Source organism: Mustela lutreola, chromosome 7 (assembly GCF_030435805.1).
Source record: "Mustela lutreola isolate mMusLut2 chromosome 7, mMusLut2.pri, whole genome shotgun sequence".
NCBI lineage: Eukaryota > Metazoa > Chordata > Mammalia > Carnivora > Mustelidae > Mustela > Mustela lutreola.
In genome coordinates, this window is record NC_081296.1 from 145,092,245 (window position 1) to 145,109,991 (window position 17,747).

Below are 17,747 nucleotides of genomic sequence, written 5' to 3' on the forward strand. Positions count from 1 at the left end.
GCATGAGCGGTGGGGGGGGGGAGCAGACTCCCTGTGGAGCAGGAAGCCCAACTCGGAGCTTGATCCAGGGGACCATGACCTGAGCCGAAGGCATACAGTTAACCGATAGCCAGCCAGGTGCCCCTAGGAGCTGAGCATGTTTAAGGAAAAGAGGTCAGTTGGGTTGAAGCACAGAGAGGAAAGGGGCAGAGTTTGAAATGAGGTTAGAGGGAAACTCAAGAGCCAGGCCACCGAGCCCTTGTAAGCCACTGTCAAGTTTGGTTCTATTCTGAGAGCAATGGGAAGCCACTAGACTGGGTTTGATATATATATATTTTTTATTTCATAGTGAGAGTGTGATAAAATCTGAGTTATGATTTCAAAGTCCAGCTGCTGTATGGGGGATGAATGGAAGGAAAGCACAAACAGAAGCAGAAGAGCACGGAGGCCGCCCCAACACCCAAGCGAGAGGAGACGGTGGCTGAGACTAGGGTGGTGCAGAAGAGTCAGAGAAGGGGGCGGCTTCTGATGGACCGACAGGAGAAGACGATGGAGAGAGACGCTTAGCTGACTGAGCCACCCAGGGGCCCCTAGCAGACGCATTCTTTAAAACATAAACTAACAAAGATCTAAAAGGAATTTAAAAGAATTTAAAGAAAAGATAGCTCAAGGATATAATACGTATTAGATGAAAGTGCTTAGGCTACTATTTTTACTTGAGGGACTCATCAATCTGGTTAATCTTGGTTAAAAATTTTCCCCCCAAATTTCTATTTAAATTCTAGTTAACATATAGTGTAATATTGGTTTTAGGAGTAGAATTTAGTGATTTCATCTCTTCTATGTAACACCCAGCGCTCTCAACACAAGTGCCCTCCTTAAAGCCCAGCCTACCTCCCCTCCAGCAACCCTGATTGCTCTCCATAGTTAGGTCTCTTACGTTGGTTAAAAAAATTTAAAACGTATGCATCATCAGTCACCAAATGAATCTACTGTAGTTTATTATTGGGATAAAAGTCTCTATATCATGGGCACCTGAGTGGCTCAGTCATTAAGCAGCTGCCTTTGGCTCAGGTCATGATCTCAGGGTCCTGGGATCAAGACCCACATCGGGCTCCCTGCTCAGTGGGAAGCCTGCTTCTCCCTCTCCCACTACCCCTGCTTGTGTTCCCTCTCTCTCGTGTCTCTTCCTCTGCAGAGGAAGAGGTTCTGTTCTCAAAAACATTTCTGTCCGTTTCTCAAATTTGAATGCACTATGGACCCATGAGAACCAGCTTAGGAATTCTCCCTACTTATGACATTGTTCTGTGGAAAATGCAATCTGAAGGATCCTTAAGTCGTCAGTAGGAAGTGCCATCCCCCATGTCCGTAGTCAGTAGAACAGAGGCACTGTGGCAGGGTGAGGGCTGTGGGGTCGGGGCAGCAGCTGGAGGGAGTGGGCAGGGCTCTGAGGACAAGCAAGGCAAGGCTAACAATAGGGGTCCTGTCTTAACCCGGTATACTGGTCACTGGCTTTATCTCATGCTCCACTTTCCTTTGCTCAAGTTCTATTCTTTGGTGGACCCTAAATGTTGGGGATACTGAACGCCTAGCTTATTACCCACTCGTGAAGTCTGGGTTGGATTAGATTGTAGTTACTGGGTGTATGAAGGGCCCTTCCTTCCGTGAACTGAAACATGACTCCAAGATGAAATTTTTGTTTTCAGAGTTTAAAATCTCTATCTCCAGCCCTGACTTAGCTCCTGAAACATGTTTTCACTCACCTGATGGGCATTTCTAAAGGACCCCCAGGCACTTCAAAAACTCCACACCACGTGACTCTCATGACCTCATCTACTCAGCCTCGTTAGTTACCCTCGTTTCCTGTTCACTGGTGGCTCCCTCCACTAGGTCACCCTCCCTAGCATGTCTGAAATCATGTCTTTTTCCTCTCCCTCGCCTCTCACATTCATTCACATTAACTACATCTCCTAAATCTCTCTGAAATCAGTCCCTTCTTTACTTCGAGCAGCAGCATCTCTTACCTGAACCCTGGCAAGAACTAAACTACCCTCCAGCTTCGAAAGCTCTCGCAGCTCAAATTTGTTCCTGCCTTTTGAGTGATCTTTCTGAAAACGTAGACGTGATCTCATCACTGCTTTCAAACCTTCCATGGTTCCCCCATTCATAAAGATAAAAGCTGAATCTTCTCGATGGCTTCAGGTCTCGAAGCGAGGCCTTGTTTGACCACCTTACCTAAAGGTGACCTCCCCCGTAATTCTATTACCTGGTTTATTTTATTCATGGTTCTTAATACAACCCGTAATTCCCTTGTCTGTTTATGGGTTTATTGTTTGCCCCCCGCTTCCCAAGAAAATATGGTCTCACTGGGTCAGGGATCTTGACTATTTTTCAAAGTGGGAAGCGATCTCCCAGCTTAGCACAGCGATGGTGCGTGGCAGACGCACAACGATCTGTTACACAAAGGCCCCGCATTATCTGCCTCTCAGTCCTTGGCAGCTTCATTCCCACCACATATCTGTGGTCTAGTTACTTCAAAAGTCTGTCTCCAAATAAATTTAAGCTATTTCTACTTTCCTTCTTTTCTTTTCTTTTTTTTTTTTAAAGATTTTATTTATTTATTTGACAGATATCACAAGTAGGCAGAGAGGCAGGCAGAGAGAGAAGGGGAAGCAGGTTCCCTGCTGAGCAGAGAGCCCGATGCGGGGCTCGATCCCAGGACCCTGAGATCATGACCTGAGCCGAAGGCAGAGGCTTTAACCCGCTGAGCCACTCAGGCGCCCCATCTTTTCTTTTTTTTTAAAGTTGTTTCGTGTTATGCCCTTCTCCGCCTGTTCCTTTACTAAATCCTAACTTTTCTGTCAGTGTATTTTTAATGGTCAAGCTTTTTTTATTAAAAAAAATTCTTTTATTGATGTGTAGTTGACACATGCTGTTAGTTTCAGGTATATAACAGAGATTTGAAAAGTGTATATATCTACCAAAGCATTTCTATATTTTTTTAAAAAGATTTTATCTGAGAGTCTGAGATGGACAGAGAGAGAGCATGAATGGGGAGGAGAGGAAGAAGCAGGCTCCTCCCTGAGCAAGGATCCCAGCACAAGACTTGATCTCAGGATCCTGGGATCATGACCTCTGCCAAAGCAGATGTTTAACCGACTGAGCCACCCAGGCGCCCTATCAGGACATTTCTAAAGTCACACTGGGAAATCGACCTTGATTCCAACAAGTATACTTCCTTCTGTCTTCAGCAAGTAACATGGCATCTAGCACATTCCAGGTACTAAATAAATATTCGTTAGTTGCACTATCTTGCTGTGTCATTCTAGAGAAGGCTCAAACAAAATCGGTGTGGAGCACCTGGAGACTGAAAGCACAGAGGTTTCAAGGACCCTGTCTCTTTCACTGCCTTCTGAGATGCCAAGTGGAGGACAGCCTTGAGCTCAAGAAGTTCCCATTCTCTAATCTGTGGCATACATCATCAGTGCCTATTTATGAGCAAATTTTAACATCAGAGCCTTAATGTATTTTATTGAGTTCTCTGGATCTCAGATTTCCAAACTTTTAAGGGCAGGTCTACTACTGGGTCCCCAACCAAAACCACTTAGATGACAAGAGGGTAAGGGAACAAGTAGAAGTGAGAATCAAGGACAAGTCTGTCTCCCAACAGTGCTGTTCAACAGAAATGAGGGCCATGCATATAATTTAAAAATTTCCAGTGGCCACATTTTAAAAGGAAGCAGATGAAATGAACTTTAATGAATTTTTAAAAATATATCCAAAATACTATTTCAGCCATGTAATGAATACAAAACGTAGATATATTACATATAAATATATGAATATAAATATATTATAAAATGAGATCAGTTAGGGATCTCATTCTTTTGTTCCTACGGAGATCTCTGAAATCTGTATTTTGCACTCAGGCTACATCTTAAATGGACTAGGCCCATTTCAAGTGCTCAAATGTCCCACGTGACAAATGGCTATAGACGGGACAGTACAGGTTTAGGTCCTGTGCTTCCTCCACTCAGTCTTTATGCCTCCACCGCCTGTCAGACTAGATGTTCTGTGAAAGCAGGTAAGTCCTTTGCCCAATTTCCCGAGGTTATACAAGTCCATATTAACCTACTTAAATACTTTAGAACTTGATCCTTGCCGTGTTTATTTAATTCCTTCCCGCCCCTCCGTAAACCCTCCGTGTGACACTTTAGAACACGTTCTAATTAGCAGAGGGAAGGGCTGAGTGCCAGAGTCGGGCTCAGGCACCAACACTCCAGCTTTGGCTGGGGGTGGCGAATACGCTCCTAGGTCCCACCCCGGGGACGGATGAGGGCTGCAGGATGGTCTGGGCTAAAACCCCCAGGGTTCCTGCCCTCGGTCCTTCCACTTCAGGGCAGCTTTACCCGGAGGTTCCAGGACACCACCCGCTGGTAAAATCAGCTCGTGTTCCAGAACTCGGTGTCATCATAGCGCTGCCCCGCAAATCCATTCATTCAACAAACACTTGTTGAGCGCCTGCGTACACACTTTGGCGGACAGGTCGGCCAACAGCCCGAGAGGGGTGGACCTCGCTCCAACAGGGGAGGGGGAGTCCCAACGACCAGCCCGTGCTAAGCGCTGCCCTGCATCAACCAACACATGCAGCAGTCCACACGGCCCCCGGAGGCGGGTCTTAGTCTCACTTCGCAGGACAGCAGGAAGAGGCCGAGTAACTTGCGGCCCCCCCAAGGCGCCGACCTGAGCGGCCGCGCCCCAAGCTCAGCGCTCGGGCGGCTCACCGGGCACGCATGGGCGCCTGGGTCCCCGCCGAGCGCCGCCGATGACGCCGTTCGAGGGGAGGTGCGGCAGCTGCGACCTCGGCCGCGACTCACTGTGAGGTGCCGCGTGGTGCTCCTCGGCGACAGGAGCGTCCCCGCTCGAGGAACGGACAGCCACCGGAGCCTCCCGCGCCTCTGCTAGCCGACACCTCACACCCACCGCGGAAGCGCGACGGCTTTGGGGCGGAAATTACCGGACCTCCGGCCGCCTCACGAACTACCATTCCCGTGAAGCTGCGCGGCGCCGGGTGGCCTTTGCGCAGGCGCGCGCACGGCGTGCGTGGCGGCGTCAGCGGTTCTAGAACGTTGCTGTGGTAGCGCTCGGGCGCCATGTTAGGACGAAGGGGAAGGAGGAGAAGCGCTTAAAGCGGCGGGAGCGGTGCGGGAGTGGGGTTGGACCCAGGGCTGAGGCAGGCCCCCCCCTCCCTCCCGCCTCAGTGGATCATGCCCAGGGCGGCAGCGGCGGCGGTTGCGGGGGGGAAGTGACTGGGCGGTGCCGGCGCAGGAGACGATGCCGTTGTAAGTGATTTGTATTCTGTTTTCTCTCGCACGCCGGCGGGGCCTTGGGGGCGTCGGGGGAGGGGGGAAGGGGTGGCGCGAGAGCCGGGCCGTCGCCCCGTTGGGGAGGCAGGCGGGAACGGGGCTCTTCCTGTTTCCTCACCCGTTCGCCGCCGCACTTCCCCTTGTGCTCGGTTCCCGCTTCCCCCCACCCCTTCCTGGCTCCGCGGCCGTGGGGCCGGGGGCCTTCCCCTTCCGGAACGGGCGGGGGAACCCGAACCTGAGTGCCCTCGCTTCTCCGCCCCGTGCGGGGGGTGGGGGAAAAAAAAAAAAGAAAGAAAGAAAAAACAATGCCCGGCGGCGGGGAAGGCAGGCCCGGCTGGTTGCGGGGTCTGCACTCAGCGCTCAGGTCCACTCTCGGCGTCTGTCCGGCTCCTTCCGATGCCTCCCTTCCTGGTCTGCCTGCGCTGCGTCCCTCTCCCTCCCGTCTCCGGGATGCCCACCTCGTGCGCAGAGGGAACCCACTTCCACGCCCGAGCTCGCACGAGCACTAGCTAAAAGCCCAGTTGGGAGCGACGAGCCTCGCTCTCTGGAAGCCTCGCCGCCGCCCCCCCCGCCCGCCCCCGGAACCAGCCCAGTCCTCCCCAGGCTTCCCACCGTCGGCAAAGGGGCGCTTGCCGGGGGGTCCTCCGCAGCGCGCTGGGTTAGGTATTGCTGTTTCGGTGCTGCTTTGATAGGCTGGTCGGAGGGGTCCTGCCTGCTTCACTCCCCGTCTCCAGTGGTGCTTGGGATTTTTCGGATGGTTAGACGGAAGGCTGGTCCGTGCTTGCCTTCTCATCCCACTCGGTGTGCGTCTTACACTTTGTTACTCTTGCAGCATTTTTTAAAAAGTTTCTGTTCTGTTTCAAAGAATGAGATGTAATCTGAGTACTCGTTGTTGGGATCGAAAGTAGATTACAGCTTTTTTTTTTTCCCTGCGTGTATCCAGCCGTGGAGAGGCCTAAATGTGAGACTGCATTTCTTCCATTTTTGAACATTCTGGTGTAAGCGTGCTCCTTGGAGACGAGGGACCGAATTTTCTTCTTTGTAGGCCCCAAATGAACCATGTAATTGACACTCGAAGTTTTCTTTATGTACAAAATAAAGGTTTTATGATTTCTAGACACCTAGCACAGCACCTCAGGTTTATCTGTTTTTTTAAAGTTTCATTTTTCGCATATATTACTGGTTATGGTTTTAGTTTTATTTATGTGTCTCTGTACGTGTACGTGTGTGTGCGCGCGTGCAGGTGAGGATCTAACTTCGACACAGGCTTTAAGATGCCTATTGCTATTTACACGGTATTTAAAAGAAGAATTTCATGCTCCTCCTTAACCACTCCTGTCATTTTTAAGAGGCCTGTCAACATATTTCTGTAAATGACAATATTGCTTAGTTTTAAATAAATATGCAGATATAAAATCTTATAATCTACAAGTTCCCTGTTAATTGATTCATTCATCCTTTTGTGAGTAGAAAGACACTGGGGATACTGATTTTTTGTGTGTGTGGCATTTTTCAGTTCAGCTGAATTTAAAATAAATGTTTTTTAGTGATGCCATGTGACTTCTTTGTGTTAGCTCACATTTTATGGCTGTGCTTGAAAAGCAACTTTGTGATGATCGTGTCAGTAGTAAAATGATCAGTGATAGGAAATACACAACTTAACAGTTGTATTTTAATTAGAGTTAAAAGATAATTAATCATTTTCTCTAGAAAATAAAAATACTTTTATATCTACCCTTTCCCAGCCTTCTTTGAGGAAGGGAGGTGTACATTTTCTATAAAGACCTAAGAGCATAAATTTTCTTGGAAGTTCAAATATATGGAATGGAAGACAGTTTAGACAGCACATTGACACATAGATAATTGGCTTTCCAGTGTGTTTTTTGAAATGTGAACAGTATGCCCAGTTTTTTGTTAGCTGTCCCTCTCATTTTTAACCCTAAGTATACTATATTTTTAAGTAAACAACAAAAAGACCACACTGCCTAGGTAAATAGGCCTTTTCCCTCATTAATCAGCTTTCTTTGTTTTTCATTTTCTGGTGTCACATTGCCTTTCATTTCATTTCTTTGGAGTTTTGAATTTTGATTTCCAGGCTTATCGTGCTTGCTTTTTAGTATGCCTGTCCTGTTAAATTTGGGTGGGATTGTGGAGTTGGCCATAGTTGAGCTGTCAGAATGGGTTAAATCAAAATAGATTATTGAAGTTCTGGTCATGACAATATTATGAACAAGTACTCATATTTTGTCTGAAACTCATATGTAATATGTATAATTTTGAAAGGCTGGTACGATTTAAGAGCCATGGTGATGAAACTTCCAAAAATTTGGGTAGTCTTTAGGATCCATTAATACAGGGCTTTTCTGGTAGGTACTGTTGACAGTTACGGCCAGATAATTCTTTGAAGAGGGGCGTTTCTGTGTTGTAAGGTGTTTATTAGCATTCCTGGCCTTTACCCACTAGATTTCAAGACCCCCATCTCTCCAGTAGTGACAACCAAAAAATGTCTCCAGATGTTGCCAGATGTATCCTGCCAAGATTATCCTTCTTGAGAGTCACATGGCATTGATAGAGTATAAGGCCTTTCTGCTTTCTGCCCTACTGTGCTGGAGAGATCCATTATTTGCATCAGCTGAGTTCTGACTGTCACAAGTTGAAGTTAAAGATTTTGAGGAGAGTAACCATCCTCAGTGACCTAGTGCTTATACCACATTCATAGAATGTTGTTTAAGTTACTAGAAGAGATATTTAGCAAGACTTGGGGGAGACAGTAGCTTTTCTCCCAAATATTTCAGGATGTTAGGAAAAAAGAATCAGTTTCATGAAGTCATAGCAGGTAGAACTGGGACCTCTTGGTGGATGGTAATGGGTACCAGTGATTCCCACATTGTGATCTGTGGAACCCCGGGGATCTCAGATCGCTTTAAGGAGTACAAAAAAATGGAAACTGTTTTCATAGTAGTGCTGAAATGTTATGTCTTTTTTACTTGAATAACATTGCATCGATGGTGTGAAGGCAGTAGTAGATGATGGCTGTTCTTGCCTTAGGACAAATCAAGGCAGAAGCACCATATTGTACTAGTCATTGTCGTCCTTGAGGGGCAAGGGCGATGTCGGAGGCAGGCCCCTGGCCAGGGCGGCCTCCGCCAGTCATTGTATTTCTTCATTACACACATAACACACACTTTAAAAGTTTCTCGATGAAACAGTAAAACACATTAATTTTAATGAATCCTGACTCGAATTTATGTTTTACATAAGCCATGATAAAATGGGAAGTACACATAAAACTCTATACAAAGTACAGTGGTTGTTTTGAAAAAAGCACATGTCTGATTTGTGAGCTAAACTAGTATTTTTCTTGTGGAGTTCTTTCATCTAAAAAACAGTTGATGTACCCACCGTGGGTATTGACACTTGGACCATTTATCAGTTTCCTGAAAATGACGTGAGCCTGTCTCTTTTTAAGGAAACAGCTGACAGCATTGGTGGCCAGTAAATTTGAAGATAAAAACTAAAAATTTGGAAGGCTTGTTTCTGCCAATTGTGGGCTTGATAGCTTCTTGGTAGTTAAAAAATGTTTCTGATTAGATTGGTAGTGTGATATTAATGATACCATTAAAAAATATATTTTGTAATAATGTGTCAATATTTGGAAGATAAGCTTAATTTTTTTTTAAAGATTTTATTTATTTATCAGAGAGGGGTGGGGGAGAGCGAGCACAGGCAGGCAGAATGGCAGGCAGAAGCAGAGGGAGAAGCAGGCTCCCTGCCGAGCAAGGAGCCCGATGCGGGACTCGATCCCAGGACGCTGGGATCATGACCTGAGCTGAAGGCAGCTGCTTAACCAACTGAGCCACCCAGGCGTCCCGATAAGCTTAATTTTGATGAAATAAAAAAAGTACATCGGTGAAATTTATATTCAAAGTGCAGTGTAGATCAGTGGATTTTTTTTTTTTTTAATTTTAGTTTTAAGTAATCTGTACACCCAAAATGGGGCTCGAACCCACAACCCTGAGATCAAGAGTCACAGGCTCCACCTTTAAAGCGCCCCTAGACCAATGGATTTTCATGCAGCAGTATAAGGGATTTATTGATAGGGTTTCAACTTTGATACTGTAATTAATCTTCAAAAAAATACCACTTGTGGAGTTTTGGTGTAGCATCATAGAGAAATATCTACAGTTATTTGTACAGGTTATTGAACTACTCTTCCAGTTAGGAGGGTGGTTTGCCAGGTTTTCTTTCATACGTGTCTACCAAAACTACTTGTCAAAGGGATTAATTGCAGAAGCAGATAGAGAAATATAGCTGTCTTTGATTAAGTGATAATTAAAGAGATTTGCAAAAATGTAAAACAGGGAGATTAGTATCTAAATTTTTTGTTTTGGAAAACAGTCTTAAGTTATTTATGTTAACATGTAATAGAGTTCTTGTTACTTAAGTACATAAACATTTTAAGAATTTATTCCAGTTATAATTCCAATGCAGTAAATATTGGCAGATATAATCCATATAAGCAGAAGATCTTTGGGGTCCTCAATGAATCTTAAGAGTTGTAAAAGGAGTCTGTGACCAAAAAGTTTGAGACCTTGAGAATTGCTGCCTGACAGGAGCAGCTAACTGCTGCTCCAAGCCGCTGTTTGCAGTGGTGGTGTCACTGTAGCATTTCTGGGTGGCTTTTGGATAGTCTGGAGGGATGGACACACATGTGGTTTAAAGATTTATTTTGTTGTTGTTATCAATGCAAAATAATGCATTGGATAACCTTTAGGGAAGATAACTTCTAACAGCGATTTTGGTTTTCAGATTGCAGTATTAGAGATTTTGTAATGAATTGCTTGTTGCCAAATTAATGTTGGCTATGGTTTTGGAATATGTTCTATTACCTTAAGTCTGTTCTCAGTTCATGCTTTTTGATGGAGAAGTTAGGAGGTAGGTATTGGAATCGAATACATTTATGAACCTCTTCAGTTCCTGTTCCCTAGTCACACCCATCCCCTGCCCCACCCCTCCCAGGTGAAAACGCTTTCTGGCCAGAATGAAGCCATTTGGATTCCTAGTATTTCCCGTTTTGGTGGGGTGGGAGGCATTTTTTGGTTTGTTTGTTCTGTATGTTCATTGTTCTGATTATTCAGCAGCTTTTAAATGATTGCACATTCTCAGTTTATTATTTACAGAACAGCATTGTAGGAGGTATTAGTTCCCTTTAAAGTTGGTTAAGTTGAGGGGTGCCTGGGTGGTTCAGTCTTTTAAGTGTCTGCCTTCAGCGCAGGTCATGATGAGCTTGGGGTTGAGCCCCGCATCTGGCTCCCTGCTAAGCGGGGAGTATGCTTCTCCCTCTGCTGTTCCCCCTGCTTGTGCTCGCTTGCTCTCTCCCTGCCGAATAAAATAAATAAAAATAAAGTTGGTTAAATTAAGGCTTGAAGTAGTCACCTGTCCATGGTCTTCAGGGTGCTTAAGTTGTAGATTACAACTTACTTCAGCTTACTTCAGCTAGGGTTCCATGTTCTGTTCTCATTCTAGTACTATACACCATCTCCTTTGCGCTTTATTGGGAACTATGTTTCATCAGCTCAGTTGGAGTCTGTTTAAATGTCTTAAGTAGAGGGGCACCTGGGTGGCTCAGGTGCCCCTGGGTTAAGCCTCTGCCTTTGGCTCAGGTCATGATCCCAGAGTCCTGGGATCAAGCCCCGCATCAGGCTCTCTGCTCAGCGGGGAGCCTAGTTCCCCCCCACCCCTGCCTCTCTGCCTACGTGTGATCTATCTCTCTCTCTCTCTGTCAAATAAATAAATAAAATCTTTAAAAAAAAAATAAATGTCTTAAGTAGAATTAGTTTTTAAGATCACGTTTCTTGTGTGTAGAATATTTGAATCAGTTTTTTTTTAACTGATGACATGTATCATATACATATAGTACATGTAAAGTGATAAGACTACAAAACCTAAAATCTTAGAATGTATTTTTAGCTTTATTTAAAGTCACATACCGATTTATCACTCTACACTCTCATTTTGTGACCACTGCCTTCTGTGGAATGTGATATTTTTTAATCTTTGTATGTTTGCAAAATTATATATTCTCATTTGTGGAAATTTAAGGATTTGGGAAAGGAAAAAAAACTAGGGGTTTTGCTGGATATCTTTATTTTCTACCTCTTACAGAATGGTCTTTCAAATTTGTATTCTATGTTTTGTCCAGAAACCAGCTTCTTGCATTCTCTGACGGCTTTTATAGTTTTGGGGTTGTTAAAGAATAGTATTTTTGTCATTTTGGTCATCAGAAACATCTTGCTTTTCCTGGAATTAATGTGTTACAGTACTATGACAACATATTTTTGACTATTCTGATACATCTTTGTGCTTTTTCAGATTCTCTTGGATTTTCTTCATTTTCAAGTTGTATTTGGCAAACTGATGCATGAGTACTGTGGTCTTGCTGGTTTTTTACATCTTCTAGCCCCTTGGGAGAAAGAGGGCAAGGGGGCAGTTGGAAGTGCCCTTAGGAAGGAAGGAAGAATAACTTGGTCATTTTTATAACTGAATAAAAGTACGCTTTCCCTGCATAATCAATCAACCTTGCATTTCCAGAGTTCTGCCTTGGGAGTCACCATAATGTAGTCCCCTTGAGCATAAATTACTACTGCACCCTCTACTGCTGCCTACTAAATACTGGCTGATTGAACTGGAATACATATTTTAAGAATATAGTGAGGTTGTAGATATGTTTGGTATCACTTACACAGAGCACGTGGCAGGTGAATTAGTGTTCTTTGTATATAATTCCTTAGTGATCAGATAGGTTGTTTTGGTTATAGCCTGGACTAAGCTACTAGTAAAATTAAAACATCCTATGTTAAACTTCTTGTGAAAGAGATATTATTTCTTTTTCTTTTTTTTTTTTTTTTAAAGATTTTATTTATTTATTTGACAGAGAGAAATCACAAGTAGATGGAGAGGCAGGCAAAGAGAGAGAGAGGGAAGCAGGCTCTCTGCTGAGCAGGGAGCCCGATGTGGGACTCGATCCCAGGACTCTGAGATCATGACCTGAGCCGAAGGCAGCGGCTTAACCCACTGAGCCACCCAGGCGCCCAAGAGATATTATTTCTGTTAAGAATTAATGTCGAATACACATTCAGACCCTTAATCTTTTTCTGTCTGGTTGTCCCAGTGGGCACATTATGTTTAAGGTTAAAGCCTCTTTACAGCAAATTCTATTGTGGTGAATTGTTACATTAAATATGTTTTTGTGATTTATCTGATTTTTTCCAAAGAAGACCGTCAGACAGGTTAAGCTTTCAATTCTAACTTAAGTAAAACTGGAAAGAAATGATAAAAGTGTTTTCAGTTGGCTGGTAGCTATGAGTTTTCACTTTGTTGCTAGCTTTAGGCCAGAGCATATTCCATGTGCCTAATAATGGGAGACAGGGGTTCATTAGTAGTATGAGCTTTGTTTAAATTGGAATGCAAAGTCATTAAACATTAACTATTTGAGAAAACACCATTGGTGATTTGTTGTCCTTTCCTTTTCTGTGTTTGTCATCTGCCTAGACTGCCCTTCCTCCTACCCTTCATTAAAGCCGTTTGCAGTACACACCTCCTTACTGATTTTGTTTGGCATAGCCTTAATTCTTTGGTTCTGTAGTATTTATTTTAAGCTTTTACTTTGCACTTGTTTAAGGATCGGAATCTCAGACCAAATCTGAGATTGTCACTGAGAACAGAGACGGTCTTTGTATTCCTGATTTTAGTGTTGTCTTTCATATATATTTAGGAGTTCCGTAAATTTCAACCTAATAAATGCTATACTTTCTGGCAAAATTAAGTTATATGAGGCAAAGGTGCTTTGTGAAAAACTGGATTGATGCAGTTTTATAACCTTGATAACTGCCTTAGCAGTTTTCTGGAGCAATAAATAAAGCATGGTTTGCTTTGTATTTAATATTTCTCATTGCAGGATTGCATGGGGGAAAAAATCCATTTTTTAAAGTCTTGTTTATTTCACTTTTAGATAATGTGCTTTGATTAGCATAAACTGATTTTTTTTTTAAAGATTTTATTTATTTGACAGAGATCACGAGTAGGCAGAGAGGCAGGCAGAGAGAGAGAGAGGAGGAAGCAGGCTCCTGCTGAGCAGACAGCCTGATGCGGGACTTGATTCCAGGACCCCGAGATCATGACCTGAGCTGAAGGCAGTGGCCTAACCCACTGAGCCACCCAGGCGCCCAGCATAAACTGATTTTTTAAGCCCAGTCATCAAAATGCTAATTACTGTTTTAAATTGAACATTTATTTGGTGTGACTTGCTGCCAGGGAGTAATTTTAAGGCATGATTTTGGGCTCCTTACTATCACTAACCTAATTTAATGGTGAATACATAGTAGAATTAGATGATGTTCACCTTTTGTACATCATCATTAATATTTAATTAAAAATAATTTAACAAGTTGAAACCTTTATAAAGTATGAAGTGGAAATTCTATCAGTTCTTCTTGGTGCATTTTTATGTAGGTATAAAAACAAATAATTTTTAAATATATAAAACTGTACATTGTGAAAGATGTATAAAGGCACTTCAGCATAGAGGGTTAGGTGCCTGGGTTCTTACCCTGGCACAGGAAATTTAGATCAGCCATTGTTTCCCCACTTTGTTCATCTGTAATATGGTGACAGTTAATAGTACAGTTGTTACGAACAATTGGGACAGTTGTAAAGTGCTTGACATGCTACCTGGAATATTTTAAGGTTTCAGTAAATACTGTTATCATAATTATATTCCACAGCTTTTTTCAGCTGATATATTGTGTGCATCTTTCTTTGCTACTACATGTAATAATCACCTCATTCTTTTTATATGGCATAGTGTTATATTTCAAGAATTTACTGTAATTAACCAGTCACATTATATTAATGGATATTTAGGTGGCTTCCACTTAGTACATTGTATATAAGTGGTCCAGTGAACAACCTTGGACATCTTTTTGTGTTATTCCTAGGAGAAGGGTGAAATTCTAGAACCTGTGGAGTCAGAGATATTTACACATACCAAGCATGCTACTTGCCCCCCGCCCACACATAGGGGATAACCTTGGGATAGGCACTGCTCATTTCAAGTTTATTGTACATATTTGACTTGACTTAATTGTATCCCTGTCCCACAAGCATCTAAAAACTTGGATTTTTGTGTTACATTTCATGTATTGAAACTGTGTTGTGAATTTAAAAGATCATGTCTCCCAACTTCAGGGTTTTGGTTTGACTCCTGTGTCCTACTATTTCTGTAAGATAGATTGCTAGAGGTGAAGTCGTGGAACATAAACTTTTAAAATTGATACATGCATTTTTAAATTTTAATGAATATTGCCAGATTGCTTTTTAAAATTATGTTCATTTCCATTGTGATGGATAAGAGTGCTCATTTTCTTAAACCATTATCAATATTGTAGGTTTATAATCTTTTATTTTTACCATATGTATATCAGCTTTGTTTTTCTGCAGTCTGACAGGAAAATAGTTGTCCTAATTTGCTTGCATGATGTGCAGGGAAACTTTTTTTTTAGTTGGTTTAAGAACTCTATGCATTGAGACTATACTCTTTGGGATAGGTTGCATGTATTTTCTTCACTTGTTAATTTGTTTTAACTTCGCTTATGATATATTTTTATTATATAAAAGCTGGAATACTTTTATGTAGGTAATTTTTTTTCTGTATGGCTTTTGAGTTTTGTGTGTCTTAAATATGGTTCTGTAAATAGTGTTAAGTACCATGGCATCTGGAATTTAGATTTTGCAATGGATAACCAAATCTATTTGAGTGTTCTGTACTTTCCTCAATGACTTGAAATGGTTATTAGTATCATTTATCTGAAGATTGATCATACTTTGACTGGATATATGGCCACTAAACTGCAGTCAACAAATCATGGGAACTTACACTATACTATTTGAGTTAGCTTTAAATTACTGTACCAGAGTGGTTCTCGGTACTTCAGAGTACACTTTTACTAAGTTAGATGCCTAGACTTTTGAAATACATATATAGCTGAAATAAGCTACTGCAGTCATACACTAATTTCACAAAAATGTTGCTATTCTAAGTATCTTTATCCTAATTAGAGTCCTGTTATGCACATCCTAACATGGGAAAAGAGTGGACTTTTCTCTGAGCATTGGATTAAAGCTTCCTATGCTTGGAAACTGTTCTTCAGTGTTACAGATGTGCTAAAGTTTTTAGATTCCTAGTTTACCATCTGGTGTAGAGGAGAGAGATAAATTCTAAGGTAAATCCTTGGAGGTACAACTTAGAGATAATAATATAACAATAACAGAAGTGAAACCAGAGTGATATATAACTAGTAGTTGTGAAATCAGGCCCGCTTTCTGTCTGCTACTTTATCATGCTTCTGAATTGAGAGCAAGCTTTGTAGACAAGAGTTTTGAATTCCGCTACCAGAAATCATGGAGGTTTCTGTGCTTGGTAGCAGAATGAATGGTGGCATGGTAAGGGAGAAAGGAGGAGTGAGAACAAGGTGCCAGGAGTTAAAACTAGAGTAGTTGGAATGGAATTGTTACACAGAATGTTAAAACTTAAGAAAAAAAAAGTAAGAATAATAAAATTAAATAAAAAAAAAAAGGGAAAACGGGTATGTGTCTTGTGTAAGCCTTTCTGTAATGAAAATATTTTAAATATTTTAAATGTTGTAAAGAAAATATCCTGTGTTCCATGATTGAGAGAAGAATTCTGAAAATACTAAACATTGTGGGCCCCCAGGTGCCACTCTTCTACTCACCAAAACACTTGGGATGGGGGAAGTAATGTTTTGCTGTGGGGTTTTTTGGTGTGTGATTTTGAGAGGGGGGCAAAATTCATATATGTACTGTAATTGTAGTTTTGTATTTATATCTTATTCCAATCCAGAAAGGATTAAGACAGAATGCTTTAGTCACATGTTAGAAACCAGCAAAATATTTTGCATTAAAGGTTGGGTGAAAAGGAAAAGTAAGGATAGAGATATAAAGCAGCAAGAAATTAGGGTACAAGTTCTTACATAGTGATAATTGCATTGTTGTAGAGTGGAGAACTTGCTGGATGGCCACCAGTTTCACCCAGAGAATTCATAGAGTATCCTGAAAGTAAAGATAAATCGTGTTCATGAGATGGAAAATCTCAGGCACAGGAAAAGCACACGTAGAACGTTCTTCATAGTAAAAGCCCCGAAAGAAATTTTAATAAATCACAAATACTGTAGCTCTGTATCTAGTCTGTTTTTTCTTTGTTTTGTTTAATTGTAGGATTTCATTGTTAAAATAGAGTCATGTCTAAAGAAAACTAAATGCTGGTTAAAAAATGACTGTAGAAAGTGATAGATAGGAAGGATATCTAATGTGTGTGAGAATGGGAGGAAGAAGGTGCATTCTTGGGGTTGATAGCTGTGTGGTGTATTGTTCTAGGAGAGGCTCTATAAAGCAGAATCCTTTAAATTACTCAGTATTGAATGTGTATTTTTGTTTTGTTAGAATAGCAAATAAAAGATCCTTAAATTGTTTTATCACTCCACTTGATTTCTAATACTAAAATTGAATGGAAAACTTCACTTTCTCCATTTACAGTCATGGTTAGCTTTTCTACTTGGGACATTTTGGACACTGACAGTGCATATGGTAGCTTGTAATTTCTAGTCCAGATATTTAAGTTAAAATTAAGCCATTTTTATTGGAGGCACAGCTATCTTGTGACTTTTTTTTTTTTTTTTTTTTTTTTTTAAAGATTTTATCTATTTAACAGACAGAGATCACAGGTAGGCAGAGAGGCAGGCAGAGAGAGAGGAGGAAGCAGGCTCCCTGCGGAGCAGAGAGCCCGATGTGGGGCTCGATCCCAGGACCCTGGGATCACGACCCGAGCCGAAGGCAGAAGCTTCAACCCACCGAGCCACCCAGGCGCCCCTATCTTGTGACTTTTAGAATATGTATTTCTTTCCTCTTACTTGATTTTGACTCATTTTTATTTTTTGATAAGTGTTCTTGAATTAGTGTATGTTTTATACATGTACTTGTATGTATACATGTGTAGACATATGCTGTATATGTAATTCTTTCCTGAAATAGATGGGGCAAATAAATATGATTTTATCTTAGATTATGTGATGATATTTTGAATAAAGTAAATAAAAAGCTGTAATTTGCATCTAATTTGTTTCCCCATCAAAATGTTAATGTGGAAACTTCTAGAAATCAACATATTTTTCAAATTAGGGTGAACAGACTTGGTGTGGATTTAGAAATATGAGTCGGTATCCTAATATTCTGGTGATATTTTTGAAGTAGATAGGACCTTTCCAAGTATTGTTACTTTGTGTGACAGTGAAAGACCTGAATATTTGAGAAAGAAAAACTGGGAAAGAG

The 17,747-nt window shown here is 41.8% G+C and overlaps 1 protein-coding gene across 6 annotated transcripts in view; it reads left to right on the forward strand.

Moving 5' to 3' along the window:
• The first annotated feature begins 5,082 nt into the window (after window positions 1-5,082).
• The window catches only part of PAPOLA (poly(A) polymerase alpha), a 59,216-nt gene continuing 46,551 nt past the window's right edge, over window positions 5,083-17,747 (forward strand). For 4 of the 6 annotated variants that reach the window (XM_059183059.1, XM_059183061.1, XM_059183063.1 and 1 more), the window contains exon 1: window positions 5,084-5,321. In XM_059183059.1, the coding sequence (XP_059039042.1) occupies window positions 5,314-5,321 (8 nt within the window). In that variant the 5' untranslated portion in view covers window positions 5,084-5,313. Of the gene's footprint in view, window positions 5,322-17,747 lie in introns of all 6 variants that reach the window. The other 2 variants (XM_059183060.1, XM_059183064.1) reach the window with 1 other exon arrangement.